Here is an 18340-nt window from a genome sequence, read left to right on the forward strand (position 1 = left end):
AGCACTGGGACTTCTATCTAAAACAGGTAAGGATTACGGTTTTATAGTTGGTACGATTTTTAAAGAATATTGGTAGTTAGCAAAAATCGACAAGAAATTTCACAGAAAATGAGTCATTGGTTTCCTATGGAAGAAAATTGAGTTAGCAGTAAGTACGGTTGTAATTACTTTTCACTGTCAGGGCTGGGCACCAAGATCCAGCACTGGGATCTCTCCTGATAACAGGTGAGTATTTTCGTTTTCGTATTTCGGCTGATTTTAGACTAATATTTTAAAGTTTCAAAACTCCACACTTGGAAGAATTTCCAAGTGAAACTAGTCAATGTTACCCTATAGAAGAAAAGTGAGTTATCAGCTTTTGGGTAAGTACTCCACTGGCAGAGTTAAAGTTCTGGGCATAGACTCTGGGGTCTCCCAGGGTCAGGTAGGTACAGTTGGTACACCCTCAGCGGCCCAGGGGCAGCCAGGTGCAGAGGTAGTTACGCCCAATGTTATCCAATGAGAGGCAGGGGGCCTTCGGTTGGTGGCTGCTGGCTAGCATGTCACGCCGCTGTGGGAGCTGGGCTCCTGCTCACTTGCTCAGGGCAAATGGGGAAGTAGATTAGGGAAAAAGGTGCACTGCCAGAGGCACTCGGGCGGCTGGGTGCAGGGTGTTTTTGAGCAGTCAGGCGCTCAATGTTATTCAATGGAGATCTTGAAAAGGGAACAAAGGCTGCAGGCTCGGGGACGGAGATTCTTCAGGAGCGGCCAACACTTCGAGGGGTAAGTTGGGATTAAGAGGATAGGTAGGCACCCGAAGTTGGGCACTGGGGGCCTTGGCCGCCGGGTGCAGGGGTGTCTTTTGGCATTGGGAAATCTTACCCTCAGCTGGTCGCGGTGGGGGTCCCTGGTTGTGAGGCTGCAGGTGCCATCCGGGTCGTTGAGGAGGGTCCTTGGGCCCTGGACTTCGGATCTCAATCGCCGGGGGGACGTCCTTGTGGTGTTGGTTCACTCCAGCACATGCCAGGCTTGCCGGGTGCAGAGTGTGCAGGGTTTGCGGTTCCGGGATGATGCCAGGGCTTGTTACTTGCTTTAAACTTTACCACTGCTCGTGGGAGACCCAGGTAGTCAGAGTCACAAGGTAGTCAGTTCATCCGGGATTTTTGAGGTTGCTGACCACTGGAGACGCTGGGGTTTAGCAGGAGCAGGTTCGATGCTCGACAGGCCTGTAGGGCTGGGGCCAAATCAGTTGGTGCCTTCCTCTTTTTAGAAGCTGCACGGCAGGTCTTCTTGTTTCTTGTTCTTCCTTCTTGTTTTGGAATCTGGATCTGAGGAAGGAAGGTTCAGGGTGCCCCTAAATACTAAGTTTAGGAGCGTTACAGGTAGTGTGAGTGCAGGGACCAATAGATCCCTGCCCTGGGGTGAGTACACCTCTATCCTGCTCCTCTCCTGTGGGAGGGGGGCAGGAGCCTATCTCTGATTGGGCAGGGCTCCCCATCCTCAAGATGGCCGGAGCCTGGAGTTGTGCTTCACCTCGCCTCTCCCACCTGAGGGGTGGAGTTGGCACAGGCTGGCACACCCCCTTTCCTCACTGAGGTTTTCCCGCCAGTCTTCCCGCCAGAGTGGGGGTCAGAACTGGTGGGGGCCAGTTGCGGAGTACAGAAAGTGGCCTGGAGAAGCTCACAAAGGTGGAATTCCTTTGAAGCTTTCCCTGCCCATCCTGGGGGAGGAGAGCTAGCACCTCGCCCAGGACGTACATGGTTGCACGCCCAGGAGAGCAGATGGCTCTCTACCCAGGGGTGCAGCAACATGTCTGCTGTGTGGCATCCTAGGCAGCCCCTCAGACAAGGCGTGGATTGTAGGTTAGGTTACAGGGGGCATCTCTAAGATACCCTATATAGTGCATTTTACATTAAATCCCACACTGGCTTTCAGTCTTCAGTGTAGCCATTATGGTGCTCTGGAGTTCATAATGACAACCTCCCAGCACCATATACTACTCTGCACTTACAGTGCCCAGGAATGGGCCTGGGTACTGTAGGGGCACAGGGCTCATGCACCTGTGCCCACACCATTGGCATAGTGCACCCAGCTAGAAGGGTGACTGATGTATGCCAGGGAAGTGGGTTTGTGGGCATGGCACACAGGGATGTGTGCCATGTCGACTCTGTTTAGTTCTGTACCAAGACACTCAGCCTGCCAAAGCAGTGTATGGGTGGCAGGGTACAGGGCCCCTAAGGGTGGCACGATAAGTGCTGCAGCCCTCAGGGGTCTTCTCTGGTCACAGTGCCCTGGGTACCTAGGGTACCACTTACCAGGGGCTTACCTGTGGTCAGAGATGCCAATTGGGTTTAGACTTTAGTGCCGTTTTTAGAGAAGGAACACAGGCCCTGGGTACCTGATTGGTAGGGATCCAGGGCACACCAAGGAAAAGTGCATCATGTATCAGGCAAAAAGTGGGGGTTACTGCAACAGAAACCCACTTCCCTACAGTGATGCACTGTGATTGCACCCTCAGTGGCACTAGGGCGGCCGGGTGCAGAGTGTTGAGGCCCAATGTTATCCTATGGAGGATAGGGGGGCTCCAGTTGATGGCTGCTGGCAAGCAGGCCACGGAACTGTGGGAGCAAAGCTCCTAGGGTTTAGCTCAGGGCAAGGTTGGGACCAAAGGTGCACCTTCAGTGGTACTAGGGCGGCCTGGTGCAGGGTGCTGTTTGGAGGTCGGGTGCCCTGTTGATTTCAATGGAGATTCTCGGGGACAAAGAAACAATGCAGGCTCGGGCAGAGGATCTTCCAGGAGCAACCACCACTTCGAGGGGTTAGTTGGGATATTGAGGGTTGGTTAGCCCCCGCTGGGTTGGGCACACAGGCCCTGGGGCGTCAAGTGCAGGGGTGCCTTTGTGCATCGCATTTTCTTACCCGCCTCGGTTGCGGTAGGGGGGTCCTCTGGGTTGAGGCTTCAGGCTTCGTCTGGAGGCTTGAGGCAGGGCAGTGGTCGCCGTATCTCTGGTCAGGATCGCCGGGGGGGGACCTCCTCGTGGTAATTTTCCGCTCGGGCCGGGTTCGGCGGGTGCAGAGTGGGCTCTGTTTGCGGTTCCTGGCTTGTACCAGAAGCTGCAGTTTACACACGTCCGGTGTTCACGGGAGAAACAGTCTTGAAAGTGAAGGCAGGCAGGTCCTCGGGGTTTGTGAGGTTGCTGGCTGCTGGACACGCTGGGGTTTCGCTGGGGCAGGTTCGAGGGGAGACAGGCCTGGAGGGCTGCGGCCAAGACAGTGGGTGTCGTCCTCCTTGTTCGCTCTGCACGGCTTCTCACCCTTCATCTTCTCTTCTTTTCTTATCGTTGCTGGATCTGACGAAGGAAGGTTTAGGGTGCCCCTAAATACTAAATTTAGGGGTGTTACAGATGGGTAAAGGGCAGTTCCCCTCCCTGGGGTGGGTACACCCCCTGTTCAGCCACTCTCCAGTGGGAGGGGGGCAGGAGCCTGTCCCTGGTTGGTTGGGTCCCCCATCCTCAAGATGGAGGTGACTCGAGGTTGTGCTTCACCTTGCCTCCCCCACCTTAGGGGTGGAGTTGGCAGAGGTGGGCACACCTCTCTTCCTCACTTGTTTTTCCCGCCAGTTCTCCCGCCCAAAGTGGGGGGTAGAACCAGTGGGGACCAGTTGCTGAAAGCAGCAAATGGTCTGGAGAGGCTCACAAAGGCGAAAATCCTTTGAAGCTTCTCCTTCGTGAACCCTGCCCAACCTGGGTGAGGAGGGTTGGCACCTCGTCCCAGGATGTGCATTGTTTCAGGCCCCCGAGAGAAGCAAGCTCTCAACCAAGGGGTCCAGAAACATGTCTGGGGATGGCAGCCTAGGCAGCCACTCAGTCAGGTCACTAGAGCTTGGTCGAGTTTCCGGGGGCATCAGTGTGGGTTTAATGTGCTGAGAAGTTTGATACCAAGCTTCCCAGACTTCAGTGTTGCCATTATGGTGCTTTGGAGTTCCTAATTACAAACAACCAGCACCATATACACTTAATGGCAGCACTGCACTTACAGTGCCCAGGAATGGACCTGGGTACTGTAGGGGTACAGGGCTCATGCACCTGTACCCTCACCACTGCCATAGGGCACCCAGCTAGAGGGGTGACTGATGTATGCCAGGGCAGTAGTTCGTGGGCATGGCACACAGGGATGTGTGCCATGTCGACTCTTCACTTTCTTCTGCACCAAGACACGCGGCCTGCAAAGGCAGTGTGTGAGTGTCAGGGTACAGGGCCTCTAAGAATGGCACAATAAGTGCTGCAGCTCTTGGAAGCCTTCTCTGGTCAAAGTCCCCTGGGTACCTATGGTACCATTTACCAGGGGCTGACATGTGGCCAGAGATGCCAATTGGATTTAGACTTCAATGCAGTTTTAGGGAAGGAACCAAGGAACATAGGCCCTGGGTACCTGATTAGCAGGAGCCCAGGGCACACTCAGTCAAAGAACATCAGTAATTCAGCAAAAAGTGGGGGTATACCATGCAAGAAAGAGGGCACTTTCTCACAATACCTAACTTTCCAGTTTTCAGTGTATCCATTATGGTACTATGGAGTTCGTAATGACAAGCTCCCAGCACCATATACTCTTAATGGCAGCACTTCCCTTACAATATCAAAGAATGGACTTAGACACTGTAGGGGTACAGGGCTCATGCACCTGTACCCTCACCACTGGCATAGGGCACCCAGCTAGAGGGGTGACTGATCTATGCCAGGGCAGTGGGTTGTATGCATGGCACACAGGGATATGTGCCATGTCGACTCTTTACTTTGTTATGCATCAAAACATGCAGCTTGCAAAGTGTGTGTGTGTAGGTGTGTGTGTAGGTGTGTGTGTAGGTGTGTGTGTAGGTGTGTGTGTAGGTGTGTGGGTAGGTGTGTGGGTAGGTGTGTGGGTAGGTGTGTGGGTAGGTGTGTGGGTAGGTGTGTGGGTAGGTGTGTGGGTAGGTGTGTGGGTAGGTGTGTGGGTAGGTGTGTGGGTAGGTGTGGGTGGGTAGGTGTGGGTGGGTAGGTGTGGGTGGGTAGGTGTGGGTGGGTAGGTGTGGGTGGGTAGGTGTGGGTGGGTGGGTGGGTGTGTAGGTGGGTGGGTGGGTGGGTGTGTAGGTGGGTGGGTGGGTGGGTGGGTGTGTAGGTGGGTGGGTGTGTAGGTGGGTGGGTAGGTGTGTAGGTGGGTGGGTAGGTGTGTAGGTGTGTAGGTGGGTGGGTAGGTGTGTAGGTGTGTAGGTGGGTGGGTAGGTGTGTAGGTGGGTGGGTAGGTGTGTAGGTGTGTAGGTGGGTGGGTAGGTGTGTGTGGGTGGGTAGGTGTGTAGGTGTGTAGGTGTGTGTGTGGGTGGGTAGGTGGGTGGGTAGGTGTGTGTGGGTGGGTAGGTGTGTGTGCAGGACCTCTAAGGCTGGCACAATAAGTGCTCCAGCCCTTGGAGGCCTGACCTGGTCACAGTGCCCTGGGTACCTGTTCTACCATTTACCAGGGGCTGACCTGTGGCCAGAGGTCAAAGTAGATAGCACCTTACTCTCGATTTGTGCTAGTGTGGGCGAGCAGTAATGCTTTATCAGAGGGTAGAGTTAAGCATTTGTTGTACACACTCAATCACCAAATGATGTCACACACTCAAAGACTGAACTCAGACCAATTTGATTTGAATAAAAATATTTAGATATATATGTTCGAGGCATGTGGGCTGCTGAACTCATATCTTTTGCAAAGATCGCCGCCTAGTGTTGGGTCCGGATGATTGCACTTTCTTGTCCTGGAAGAGTCTTCGAAGTATCACGAGATAGGTGACTCATCCCCTGGACTACAGTGCGCATGGGCATCTTCTCCATCCTCAGATTGTTTTTTTCCGCCATTGGGTTCGGATGTTATTCCTTTACTCCAACTTCGGAAACCGAAACTAACTACTTTAAAGGACTTCGACGGTATTGTTCTCGTTCGGTACTTCTTGACTCGACCAACCTTTCCATCTTGATCCGGTCGTCGACGCGGGCTGTTGGGCCTTTTCGACGCCACGTGGGTCTGCTGTCGATGGAAAGGAGCCCGTTCAAAAGGTGCCCACAATGCCACTCCAAATTCCCGCATACGGACAAGCATACAGTATGCAACAAGTGCTTATGACCAGAGCACAACGAACAGAATTGCCCAGCGTGTGCCCAATTCCGCTTGAAGAAGACCATCCGGATTCGACGGGCTGCTAGGCAAGAGATGGTAGCGATCCGCACCGGAACCGGAGAACATCTTCGATGATGAACGCGACCTCCCAGAAGCGGCGAACTCGGACCTAGAGATTGTCACTGTCGAGGACCAGTCGGACTCCGACGACGAGATCCCACCGGGGCAAATCGTGAGTACACAGCCCCCAACTCCGCTTATCCCGAAACCGAAGGCTCCGGTCGAAGCATCGCCTAAAGACCTTAGCCGAGATCTAAAAACCCCTTCAGAAGCCCCGCCCTCCGGCTCGACTCAGAAGACCAAAGTAAAGCCTTCCGAGAGCCCAGGACCAAGTAACGTTCCCCCCAAGAAGGTCGTCGAACCCAAAAGGGTTTTCGAACCGAAGGTCGTTGACCCCAAAAAAGGCCGTCGAGCCAAAAGTCGCCGAACCGAAGGCGGCCGTCGAGTCAAAGGTTGTCGAACAAAAGAAGGTCAACCAGCCAAAGGGCGTCGAGCCGAAGAAGGTGATCGAACCAAAAAAGGTCGTCCACCCCAAAAAGGTTATCGAGTCAAAAGCTATCGAGCCAAAGAAAAGCCTCGAACCTAAACAGGTCATCGATCCGAAAACAGCACCCGATCCTAAAAAGAGTGCAAATAAACCAAAGCCAGTCGAACCGAAAAAAGGCATCGACGCGACCAAAGACACTGACCCTAAAAAAGGCGTCGAGCACGAAAAGAGGATCGACCCGAAAAAAGGTCGTCGACCCAAATAAAGTCGCTGAACCAAAAAAGACTGCCAAACCTGTAAAAGACGTCGAACCAAAAAAGGTTACCGACCCCAAACCGACAGTCGAGCCGAAGAAGACTCCAGAACCAAAGGCCCTCGAGCCAAAAGGTCACAAGCAAGTCAGTAAGCCAAAAACATTGGCACCAAAGCCACGGACAGTGGAAGAGGATCCTGATCCAGAATCAGAGGAACAATCAAAACTGTATATAAACCCTGAAACCGGCAAAGTTACCATCTATTACCGCAAAAAGAGACCATTGGACACGGACACTTCTTGCCCTGTACCACCAAAGAAAAAGGACTTCGGGACATCTCCCTCTAGGCCTTTTACTCCTCCTCCTTTCTATCCTAATATGCCTTTTGTGCCCTACTCTCCTACACACTCAGAATACAATGATGATGATAACATGGGGGAAGATCCTCAGGAAGATTTTAATGACCCAGAGGATCCACAGGCTCAGGATGACACATGGGATGATCAAAATGATCCATATGACACACAACCCATCCCTGACACCTCCCCATACCCTACTAAGCTGTCGCATAGTGACGACACCATTGTGTTTAACCAACTGCTAGATAGGGCAGCAAAATACCACCAGGTCGACATGCACACTGACCCAATAGAAGAAGAATTTCTATTTGACTCTTTTCCAACCTCCGAGAAAAATGTCAGGACACTTCCCATGCTAAAAGGGGTACTAAAACACGCGCCAGACATATTCAAGGATCCAGCCAGGGCACGGGTGCTCAATCCGAGGGTTGAGAAAAAATATATGGCGGCCCCTACAGACCCTACTTACATTAAATCCCAATTGCCTCTAGACTCACTAGTAGTGGCAAACGCTCGCAAAAGGGCCAACTCGCAAACAGGAGACGCTCCACCTCCTTACAAAGAGTCTAAAATATTGGAAGCCTCAGGCAAAAGAGTGGCCTCACAAGCTGCTATTTCATGGAGGATCGCAAACACACAGGCTCTCCTAGCTCGCTTTGATAGAGCGCACTACGACCAGCTTGAAGGTTTACTGCAACACCTGCCAGAACCTTTCAAAGCTCAAGCTAGCGACCTCATACAGGAAGGCAAATTTATAACTAATGCTTCCATTAAATGTGCACTAGACGCAGCCGACACAGCAGCCAGAACAGTTAACACTAGTGTGTTACTACGCAGACACGCGTGGCTACGCATCTCTGGTTTTAAGAACGAGGTGCAAGCCACCATCATTAACCACCCAGTTAATCAAGACTTCCTGTTTGGTCCTGCAGTAGATACTATTTTAGGCAAAATGAAGAAAGATACTGAAACTACAAAATCTATGGGCACGCTGCAGCTTCAACAACATAGAGGTTCCTTTCGTCGGTCCTCCTACAGAGGCGCCGCAAGAGGCAACACTTCACAGACTTCCTCTGCATACAAAAGCAACACCCAAAGCTCCTTCAATAAGGGCTCCAACAGGGGAGGTTACAGGGGCAATAATAACAAGGGCAGAGGACGTGGCGGCAATAACACCAGAGCCTCCACTGCCACCAAACAGTGACTTCATCACACTCCCTTCAGACCATTTAACACCAGTCGGAGGCAGAGTCAAACAGTTCCTACCAGTCTGGAATGCAATTACCACAGACAGGTGGGTGAGACAAATTATCCAGTATGGTTATTGCCTAGAACTCACTTCTACTCCACCCAACATACCTCCCAGACAACGTCCTATGTCCAAAGAACATATCACCCTGCTACAACAAGGGGTCAAATCCATGCTAGAAAAGGGAGCCATAGAACCCAGTCCCTTTTCAACACCAAGGAACAGGAGTATACTCACTATACTTCCTTATTCCCAAAAAGGACGGGTCCCTCAGACCAATATTGGACCTCAGGCCTTTAAATCAATACATACTCTCAGAGCACTTCCATATGATCACTCTGCAACAAGTACTCCCATTACTACAGCAAGGCGACTTCCTAGCAACATTAGACCTCAAGGACGCATATTTTCACATACCTATACATCCAGCTCACAGAAAATGCCTCAGGTTCACAATAGAAGGTCAACGTTATCAGTTCAAGGTTCTCCCCTTCGGGGTAACCACAGCCCCAAGAGTGTTCACAAAATGTTTTGTGGTAGTAGCTGCACACCTCAGACGGCAACACATCCACGTGTTTCCATACCTGGATGATTGGCTCATAAAGGCAAACTCGTACCAGCAGTGTGCAAGCCATATGTCTCAAACACTCCAGCTGCTACACAGCCTCGGTTTTTCCATGAACTACCCAAAATCACATCTACAACCCTCCCACATACAACAATATCTGGGAGCTACAATAAATACCTCTCTGGCAAAGGCATATTCAAATCAATCAAGGATAGCCAACATGCAGGCTCTCATTCAGAAATTTCAGCCACAACACTCTTGCCAGCTCCAGTATTCATGCAACTCCTAGGCATGATGGCCTCCTGTATATTCATTGTCTCCCATGCCAGACTTCAAGGGCGTCCACTACAGGAATGCCTAGCACGGCAGTGGAACCAAGCTCAGGGACAATTAAAAGACCTAGGGCCAGATGTAGGTAATTTTATTTTACCACTTCTTAAATACCGAATCATACCGATTCGGTATTTAAGAAGTGGTAAAATAGAGGGGGGGGGGGGGAGATGTAGGTATTTCAGATTCGGTAAATACCGAATCGTTAAGACTCGGTATTTACCGAATCTGTAAATACCGATTCGGTAATGCCCATTGATTCCTATGGGCATTGAAGCCCATAGGAATCAATGGGCATTACCGAATCGGTATTTACAGATTTGGTAAATACCGATTTCAGCAAGGGTGCAGGGGGTGTCACTTTGACACCCTCTAGCACCCCAAATACAGGCATGTGTGCCATGTGGCACACAGACATCCCCTAAGGGCATGTCTGTGTGTCACATGGCACAGGTGTGCATGCACAGATGTGCATGCACACCTGAATTCGGTATTTTACCACCCAATTGGATTGGGTGGTAAAATACCGAATTCTGAAGGCCTGTAGCACTGTAAACAGTGCTACCTACATCTGGGTTTTACCGAATCGGTAAAATTACCGTTTCGGTAAATTTACCGAATCTGTAAAATATTGGCACCTACATCTCGAAAACCAATTACCGGTCGGTAACGGCCGAAATCGGCCGTTACCGACCGGTAATTGGTGACCTACATCTGGCCCCTGGTGTTGGTAGACAGTCGCGCTTACAACTCTCTGCAGTGGTGGGACCCACAAAACCTTTTCAAGGGGCGACTATTCGAGGAGCCGGTTCCACAAGTAGTTCTAACAGCGGACGCATCACGGACAGGTTGGGGAGCCCATTTACTACAATACACAGTCCAAGGGCTCTGGACAATCAAACAAAGGAGACTGCATATCAACCAACTAGAGTTGCTAGCAATATTTCTGGCACTAAAAGCATTCCAAAAGTACCTGTGCAACAAGGCTGTTGTGATTCGGACGGACAATATGACAGCCACGTACTATATTCAGAAACAAGGAGGGACACACACTCCACAACTGTCTCACTTAGCACAGAGCATATGGAAGTGGGCAATTCCCCAAAACAGTTTTCTCCTAGCAGAACACCTGCCAGGAAAAGACAATCAAGTTGCGGATCTGCTAAGCAGACACAGTCAACAGCTACAAGAATGGGAGATTCACCCTCAAGTTCTACAATCATTCTTCCAAAAATGGGGGCAGCCAGAGATAGATCTGTTTGCCACAAACGAAAACATAAAATGCCAGTACTTTGCTGCCAGGTTCCCACATCCGCTGTCACAGGGCAATGCGATATGGATGAACTGGTCAGGCAGATATGCGTACGCTTTTCCACCAGCTCCACTGATTCCGCTAGAGGCACGCAAACTACGTCAGCAGTCACTCACAATGATCCTGGTTGCTCCCACATGGGCGAGACAACCATGGTGCACAACGTTCCTGGAACTCTCAGTAGTTCCCCACCAAAGACTGCGCCTCTCGCCCTATCTTTTAACTCCGAACCATGGAGAAATCAGGCACCCAGATCCCAATCATATGAACCTGGCGATCTGGCTCCTGAGGTCTTAGAGTTCGGATACCTTAACTTACCTCCTGATTGCATGAACATTATCAAGGAGGCAAGACGGCCAACTACTAGAGCATGCTATGCAGCTAAATGGAAACGATTTGTAATTTACTGCAACAATAACCAAATCAATCCATTAGATGCTTCCATCCAAAACATTATCTGTTATCTCTTGTACCTTTAAAGATGCAATCTAGCATACTCTTCTATAAGACTACATCTTGCTACTATAGCAGCATATCTCCAGAACAGACAACACCAGTCTCTGTTTAGGGTACCACCATTCAAAGCTTTTATGGAAGGTCTTAAAAGGATAATCCCTCCAAAGCACCCACCTTCACCAGTCTGGAACTTAAATCTAGTACTTGCCAGACTTATGGGACCTCCTTTCGTACCACTCCACTCATGTGAATTACAATTTCTAACATGGAAGGTGGCATTTCTAATTGCCATTACCTCCCTCAGGCGAGTAAGTGAGCTACAGGCACTAACCATCCAATAACCTTTTATGCAAATACATGCAAATAAGGTAGTACTTCGAACTAACCCTAAGTTCATGCCAAAAGTCATATCCACTTTCCAGATCAACCAGTCCATAAAATTGCCAGTTTTCTTTCAAAACCCTCAGTCAGTGGCTGAAAGAGCCCTACACACTCTAGATGTAAAGAGAGCTCTGCTATATTATGTGGACAGGACTAAATCATTTCGGAAAACAAAGCAACTGTTTGTTGCTTTTTCACCACAACATAAAGGTAATCCCATCTCAAAATCAGGAATAGCCAGATGAATAGTTAAATGCATCTAAATATGTTATCAAAAAGCTAAACGCGCTCTAACAGTTCCTCCAAAAGCACACTCTACGTGTAAAATGGGGGCATCCATGGCTTTCCTAGGGAATATTCCCCTTGAAGACATATGTAGGGCAGCTACATGGTCTACCATACACACTTTCTCTAAACACTATTGTGTAGACGTGCAATCAAAGCAGCAAGCTGCGGTAGGCCAGGCTGTCCTTAAAACTCTTTTTCAGACTGCTGCAGCTGGTACAGGTGACCACCGCTAGAGGAGATACTGCTATACAGTCTATGCACAAGATATGAATTCAACAGCCCACAGGCCTCGAACAGAATATGCTACTTGCCAGTATGCATCTGTTCTTGGCATGTAGGGCTGCTGACATTCATATCGCCCACCCTCCTCCCCGGTGCCTGTTGCAGCTGCAGGATTCTCTATGAGTGGCCATCTCTTACTTGCTATACTCCATCTTTGCCACAAGGGCGAAAAACAATCTGAGGATGGAGAAGATGCCCATGCGCACTGTAGTCCAGGGGAGGAGTCACCTATCTCGTGATACTTCGAAGACTCTTCCAGTACAACAAAGTGCAATCATCCGGACCCAACATTAGGCGGCGATCTATGCACAAGATATGAATGTCAGCAGCCCTACATGCCAAGAACAGATGCATACTGGTAAGTAGCGTATTCCTTATTTTCGAGAACCAAGCAAGCCTGGTACAGGTAAGTGTAAATGGTACTTTTCAAGGCAGATTGAACAATAAAAGCAAGCTGAATGAAAATGGCTTTGTTATAGGTTTGTAAATTCTTTCAATACAGTGGGAATTACTGTTAGATTACTTATGAATACTTTTCAGATCACTTTATGGATTACTTTTCCTACTTAGTGTGATATGCCTAGATACGACAATGGGACATTTCTTAGAGAAAAGGTAGGTAAAACAGTTTTTATGAAAAAGCAGTCAATGCAATTCTATGGAAGGGAATTCATTGGTTTACAGGTAAATGCAAGTTTTTGGGCAGTGGTATTCTGGAGTTAGAACCAGGGTACCCCCAGGGTCAAGGATGCAGTCTCAAAGCACCCTCAGCGGCACTAGGGCATCTGGGTGCAGAGAGCCGAGGCCCAATGTTATCTAATGGGGATAGGGGGCCTCCAGTTAGGGGCTGCTGAAGAGCAGGCAACAAGGTTGTGGGAGCAAAGTAGTTGGTGTTGGGCTCAGGGCAAAGGGGAATCAGAGTTAGCACCCAAAGTACCCCTGTAGCAGCGCTGGGGCAGCTGGATGCTGTTTTGGCATTGGGTTCCCTGTTGAATTCGATGGTGATTCTCTGGTTGCAACAAAGACTGCAGGCTTGGGGACGAAGATCTTCTGGAGCTGACCACCGGTAGGAGAGGTAAGTTGGGATCCTGGGACACCTTTAGTTGGGACGTTTGGTGTAGGGGTGTCTTTAGGCGTCTGGTTTTTCTTACCAGTTCCGGTCGCGGTTGGGGGGACCCTCTAAAAACAGGCTGCTGGCTTAGCTTGGAGATTCCAGGCAGGTCAGTGACCTCCGGTCAGGATTGCCGGGGAGACCTCCTTGTGGTGTTGGGCTACTCGAACTCGGGCTGTTGGCGACCGGTGCATAGTGGTGCAGACTTGGGGATTTGGCCGGAGCCAGAGTCTGTGGATGAGCAAATCCGGTGCTCACGGGAGATAAACTTTCTTGTGGAAGGCAGGGCAGCTCCTCTAGGTTCTTGAGGCTGCTGGCTTGCAGGACACACCAGTATTTTGCTGGAGCAGGTTCGAGGTGGTGACAGGCCAGTAGCGTTGAGGCCAAGTCACTGGGCGTCCTCTTCTTAGATTCAGCACAGATGTTCGGTCCTCCTTCTCCTCTTCTTGGTCGGTCCTTGTCTGAGGAGACAAGGATTCAGGGGTGCCCTTAAATACTAGATTTTGGGGCATTACAGGTCAGGAAAAGGTTGGCATCAATGGGTCCATTCCTTGGGGTGGGTACGCCCCCTATTATGTCACCCTCCTGTGGGAGGGGGGCATATGCCTCACTCTCGTTGACTGGGTCCCCTCATCTGCAAGCTGGCGGGGACTAAGAGTTTTGCTTCACCTCTCCTCTCCCACCTGAGGGGTGGGGTTGGCAAAGGTGGGCACTTCTCCCTTCCTCACTTTGTTTTCCCGCATATTTTCCTGCCCAAAGTGGGGGTCAGAACCAGTGGGACCAATTGCTGGAAGCAGCAAAAGGTCTGGGGAAGCTCACCATGGGGGCAAGCCTCGAAGCTTCCCCTTCGTGGAGCAGGCTCTCGACCTAGGGGTCCAGAAACATGTTTGGTGGTGGCAGTTGGTGAGCACCCATTCAGCCTGGCACTAGTGTTAGTTCGTGTTTCAGGGGGCATCTCTAAGATGACCTCTGTGTGCATTTTTGATTAAATCCCACACTGACATTACTGTGGGTTTAATGTGCTGAGAAGTTTTATACCAAACTTATAGTTTTCAGTAAAGCATTTATGGTACTGTGGAGTTCATAATGACAAAGTCCCAGCACCATATAGTCTTAATTGCATTACTGCATTTAAGTCTTAGAATTGGCCTAGACACTGTAGGAGTACAGGGCTCATGCACATGTGCCCTCACCACTGGTATGGTGCAACCAGCTAGAGAGGTAGCTGACCTATGCCAGGGCAGTAGGTTGTAGACATGGCACACAGGGATGTGTGCCATGTCGACTCTTCACTTTGCTGTGCACCAAAACACGAAGCCAGCTAAGGCAGTATGTGTGTGTGTAAAGGTACAGGGCATCTCAGGGTGGCGCAATAAGTGCTGCAGCCCTTAGAGGCCCTCCCTGGCCACAGTGCCGTTTGTACCTGTGGTACCATTTACAAGGGCCTGACCTGTGGCCGAAGAGTGCCAATTAGGTCTTGTTTTAATGCAGTTTAGGTAAAGAATATAGGCCCCTGGGTACCTGTTTGGCAGGAATCCAGGGCACACTCAGTCAAAATAAATCAGCAGTTCAGAAAAAGTGGGGGCAACCATGCAAAAAGAGGGCACTTTCTTGCAGAATTTCTTTAAAAGCTTAACTGCCATTTTAGGCTCAGTGCTGCATGGATACTGCTTATGTGAAATGTTTCTTTTAACTGTCATGCTCCTAGTATCGAGGGGTAGCTTATAGTGGAGACTGTAGAAGTAAGTAGACCTAAACTTTATGAATTGTAACAAAGTAAATGAAATAACTACACTAAATCTCCAAGTAAACTCCCTCCACAAAATACATTAGAACTACAGAATGAGTTGTATAATGTTTTGAAAATGCTGAAGATAAGTAAGAAATGCAAAACTACTAATACTTTTCTGTTTTTAAGCATCACTAAGTATTATTCTGTTTGACAGGTACACTATGAAACTGAAGAACTACTTGGCACCAGATGCCACTGTTGCAGATAAAAGGCTTGCAGTGCTTTGGTAGGTGTCATTTAGATTCTGAAATAAATGTAAATAAAATAAGCCCTTAATGTGCTGTATAAATAAATTCACAAATGTATTACAAAATTTCCCATCTGTTGAACTTGATTTGTTTGCCCTTGAGCATAGCTGTTTTTAGGTCGAGCCTAGAGCAGCGCATGAGCAGCACATGCGCAGCTCTAGAAAATGACCTCTTGGAATCACTCTAGCTTTTCAGCAAACTTGTGCGTGTGGCTTTTTCCTGAATAGCAGAAGTGATTGTCCATTGCGTGTGGCTTTCAAAAATTGAAAGCCCACAATTAGCCAAAGGCTGGTGCATGTACCGCCTTCTCTCTAAACGTTAACTCCCCTCAGCAGCACGGCCGGATGCCCCATGCGTTCCTGACATTCCCTGTCTAATTAGCACGGTCGCTTTAACTTTCGTGGCTGCGCTTGTTTTTTTTTATTTCCTTGACGTAATTAAATGTGCACATTTCTCTGCCCAAGGGGTGATTTTGTTCTGCTTTCGCCTGTACCCAACCAAAAATATGTTCTATTTAAACCCATGAAATATTACAAGGTGATCAGGACGAGTGTATAGAAGGCACTAAATACGTTAAGCTAGAATTTACCCGAAGCTTGATACACAATGGGGAAACTTTGCATTAAAAGCAAGCCCGCGCACACACACCTTCCATCACCCCGACACCATGCCCTTGCTCTCTACACCCTAACAGTTTTCACCTTTGTTTGCAGATGGTTTAGCACTTCTTTCAGAAGGTGGTTGGAGCAAACAAGTATCTTTGCATCCGCAATAGCTTTTGACTCTGGGCTCAAATGATACTCCTAGTTTTTTGCCCTGATACCACATTGTAGGAAAGCAGAGTGTGAATGGCGAAATTAAGGTATTTCAGTTATCAAAGTTAAGTTATGGGGGGATTAACATTTACCAACTGGGGTTATGAAAGCTTCACAGACTACTGTGGCGGCAGTAACATGAAGTGTCCCGTGGAGAGTGGCGGCAGTCGTCACATTTAATAAATTAACAATTTCAATGGTAAAACCTTTTTAGGTCGAGGGGACCTATAAGCTGCGAAGCTGGAGATTTAATGTTAGTTAGTAGGGCTTCAGAACCCGCCTCCCTGCCCTGTCTCTCCACCATTGGCTGGCTTCCTAAACGGAGGCCAGCCATTGGAGGAGAGAGCCGTTCCTCCAAAGAAGCCCTGTCTTTTTCGGATTCGGGGGCGTAAGTTTTGCTGTTCTTTAGACAGTGACGTCGTCCGTCACTCAGGACAGCAAAACACGCCCCCGAATCCGAAAAATTTCGAAAGCTTGTGGCGGGCATTTTTTTTTTTTTTTTTTTTTTTTGCATGGACCGAAGCCAGGCTGCACCCTCAGCCGGACCTCCGTGAATACGGTACGTGCCGTGCCATTAATGTTCGTATCCTTTTTAAAACACTGCCTGAGGTGTGCCCCTTCCTATAATCTCCACCAAAGGCCCGCAAATCTGTTTTGCCACTACGTGCTCTTTTCACACAGCTTCGAGAGGGTGCCATGTTAGACCTCGAGCAAGAGCCGCGCAATCCAGCAGTCTTTGCTCCGCAGCAAGCACCCCAATAGCTGTGAGCGTAAGGTCCCTTAGCAGTGAGGCTTCTTTGGTGTTTGTGCTTCATGTGGGAGGGTGCGCTTGATAGGTAAAAATGCGTTTTAATCAGGCGGGAGGTTTATGCAAGAAGTGGTGACAAACGCGGAGTAAGAATGTTTTGTCGAGAGCATAACATTGGTAGTTTGTGGTTCTTCAGTGCTTGGAGTAGTTGAGAAACGAATGACATTCAAAGAGAGATTTGGTAATATATTTAGTAGTTTGGAGTCGCTCGCCAAGAACATGAGGAGCCGATGCTGGGCCTAACCTGTAGCCTCAAAAACGGAACTTTGATCCATATTGTTTTTATACTCTTCTTTGTACTTTTTTAGTTTAAAACACCTTGTTTTCGGATAATTTACCACATCCTTCTCTCCACGGAAGAGGATGAATGAAAATAAGATTGAAAAAAACGAACACAAAAAAATAGCAATGAAGCTTGATTGACAGTCGAATGGAAACTGTGCTATGGTGAACTCTGTGGCTTGTACTACGTACCCACTTCCCTTCAGCTGAAAGGGTGCCAGGAAACTAACGGCAGTGGGAAAAGGGCTGCCCCGAAAGAAGCTCACAACGTTTCATATGTATCCATAATCCTTTGCAGAGAAGTGGGCCCCTTTTTCGGTTCACCGGTTCAGATTGTGGATTTCCCTCTTCACAGAGTGACCAGGGAACACGTGTTAAACAAATACTTGCGATAGACTGCAGCCGAATTGTGAAATCATGTTGCTGTGGAAGTGGCAGCGACATAGAAAGGGTACTAGCACGAGTAGCGAAATTTTTATATCAAGTGATTAGAACAGCACATTTTTAGGTCATTCACGTTTATACTGAATGGCCACACACACTTATTCTTTTAAAAGCAGTACAGGCTTTATATATCTCCTCAAATAGCCTCTTACTCATATTGGGGACAGGAAAGCTTTTTTTTCTCTTTTAGTGCTCATTGGGGAATGCGGGAATGTATTTTAATGTAAAAAAAGGCAATGTTAAAGAAAGGCGAGAGCCGAGCACCGCATATAACGGGATTAATGGAATCAGTGATCGCATTAAATGTCTGACCGGAAGAGCGGATCAATACACCCATCAGTGCAGAGGGACGGTAACCATGATTAACGGCCTACGTGCAGAAACGCGCGGTTTCCGTCGAGTCTGAGGGATTGTAGTAGGTCACTGAGAGAGCACAGCATGCGTGTGACACCTTTACAACAGTATAGCAGCAGGCATTAACACGTAGTTTGTGAAAGAAATAATACAAAAAATGCTACTTCATCTGGACACGAAAAACAGAGTATTTTCCCTTTGATTTAGTGATTGTTTATTTAATTTGGATCATAGCTTGATGCTGTGTATTTTGGAGATATGACGCAAATGTCACTCAGTGGCCGCCTTAAATACTGTCTTAAACATCTTCTATTGAAACCGGTTGTTAACGGCAGTACATCAGTCTTGAGGA

At 48.8% G+C, this 18340-nt stretch overlaps 1 protein-coding gene across 1 annotated transcript in view; it reads left to right on the plus strand.

Moving 5' to 3' along the window:
- The window catches only part of AFF4 (ALF transcription elongation factor 4), a 907016-nt gene that overhangs the window by 743023 nt on the left and 145653 nt on the right, over positions 1–18340 (plus strand). Inside the window, exon 19 of the mRNA XM_078653083.1 lies at positions 15192–15263. Within this exon, the coding sequence (XP_078509209.1) occupies positions 15192–15263 (72 nt within the window). The remainder of the gene's footprint in view (positions 1–15191; positions 15264–18340) is intronic.

Source organism: Lissotriton helveticus, chromosome 7 (genome assembly GCF_964261635.1).
Source record: "Lissotriton helveticus chromosome 7, aLisHel1.1, whole genome shotgun sequence".
NCBI lineage: Eukaryota > Metazoa > Chordata > Amphibia > Caudata > Salamandridae > Lissotriton > Lissotriton helveticus.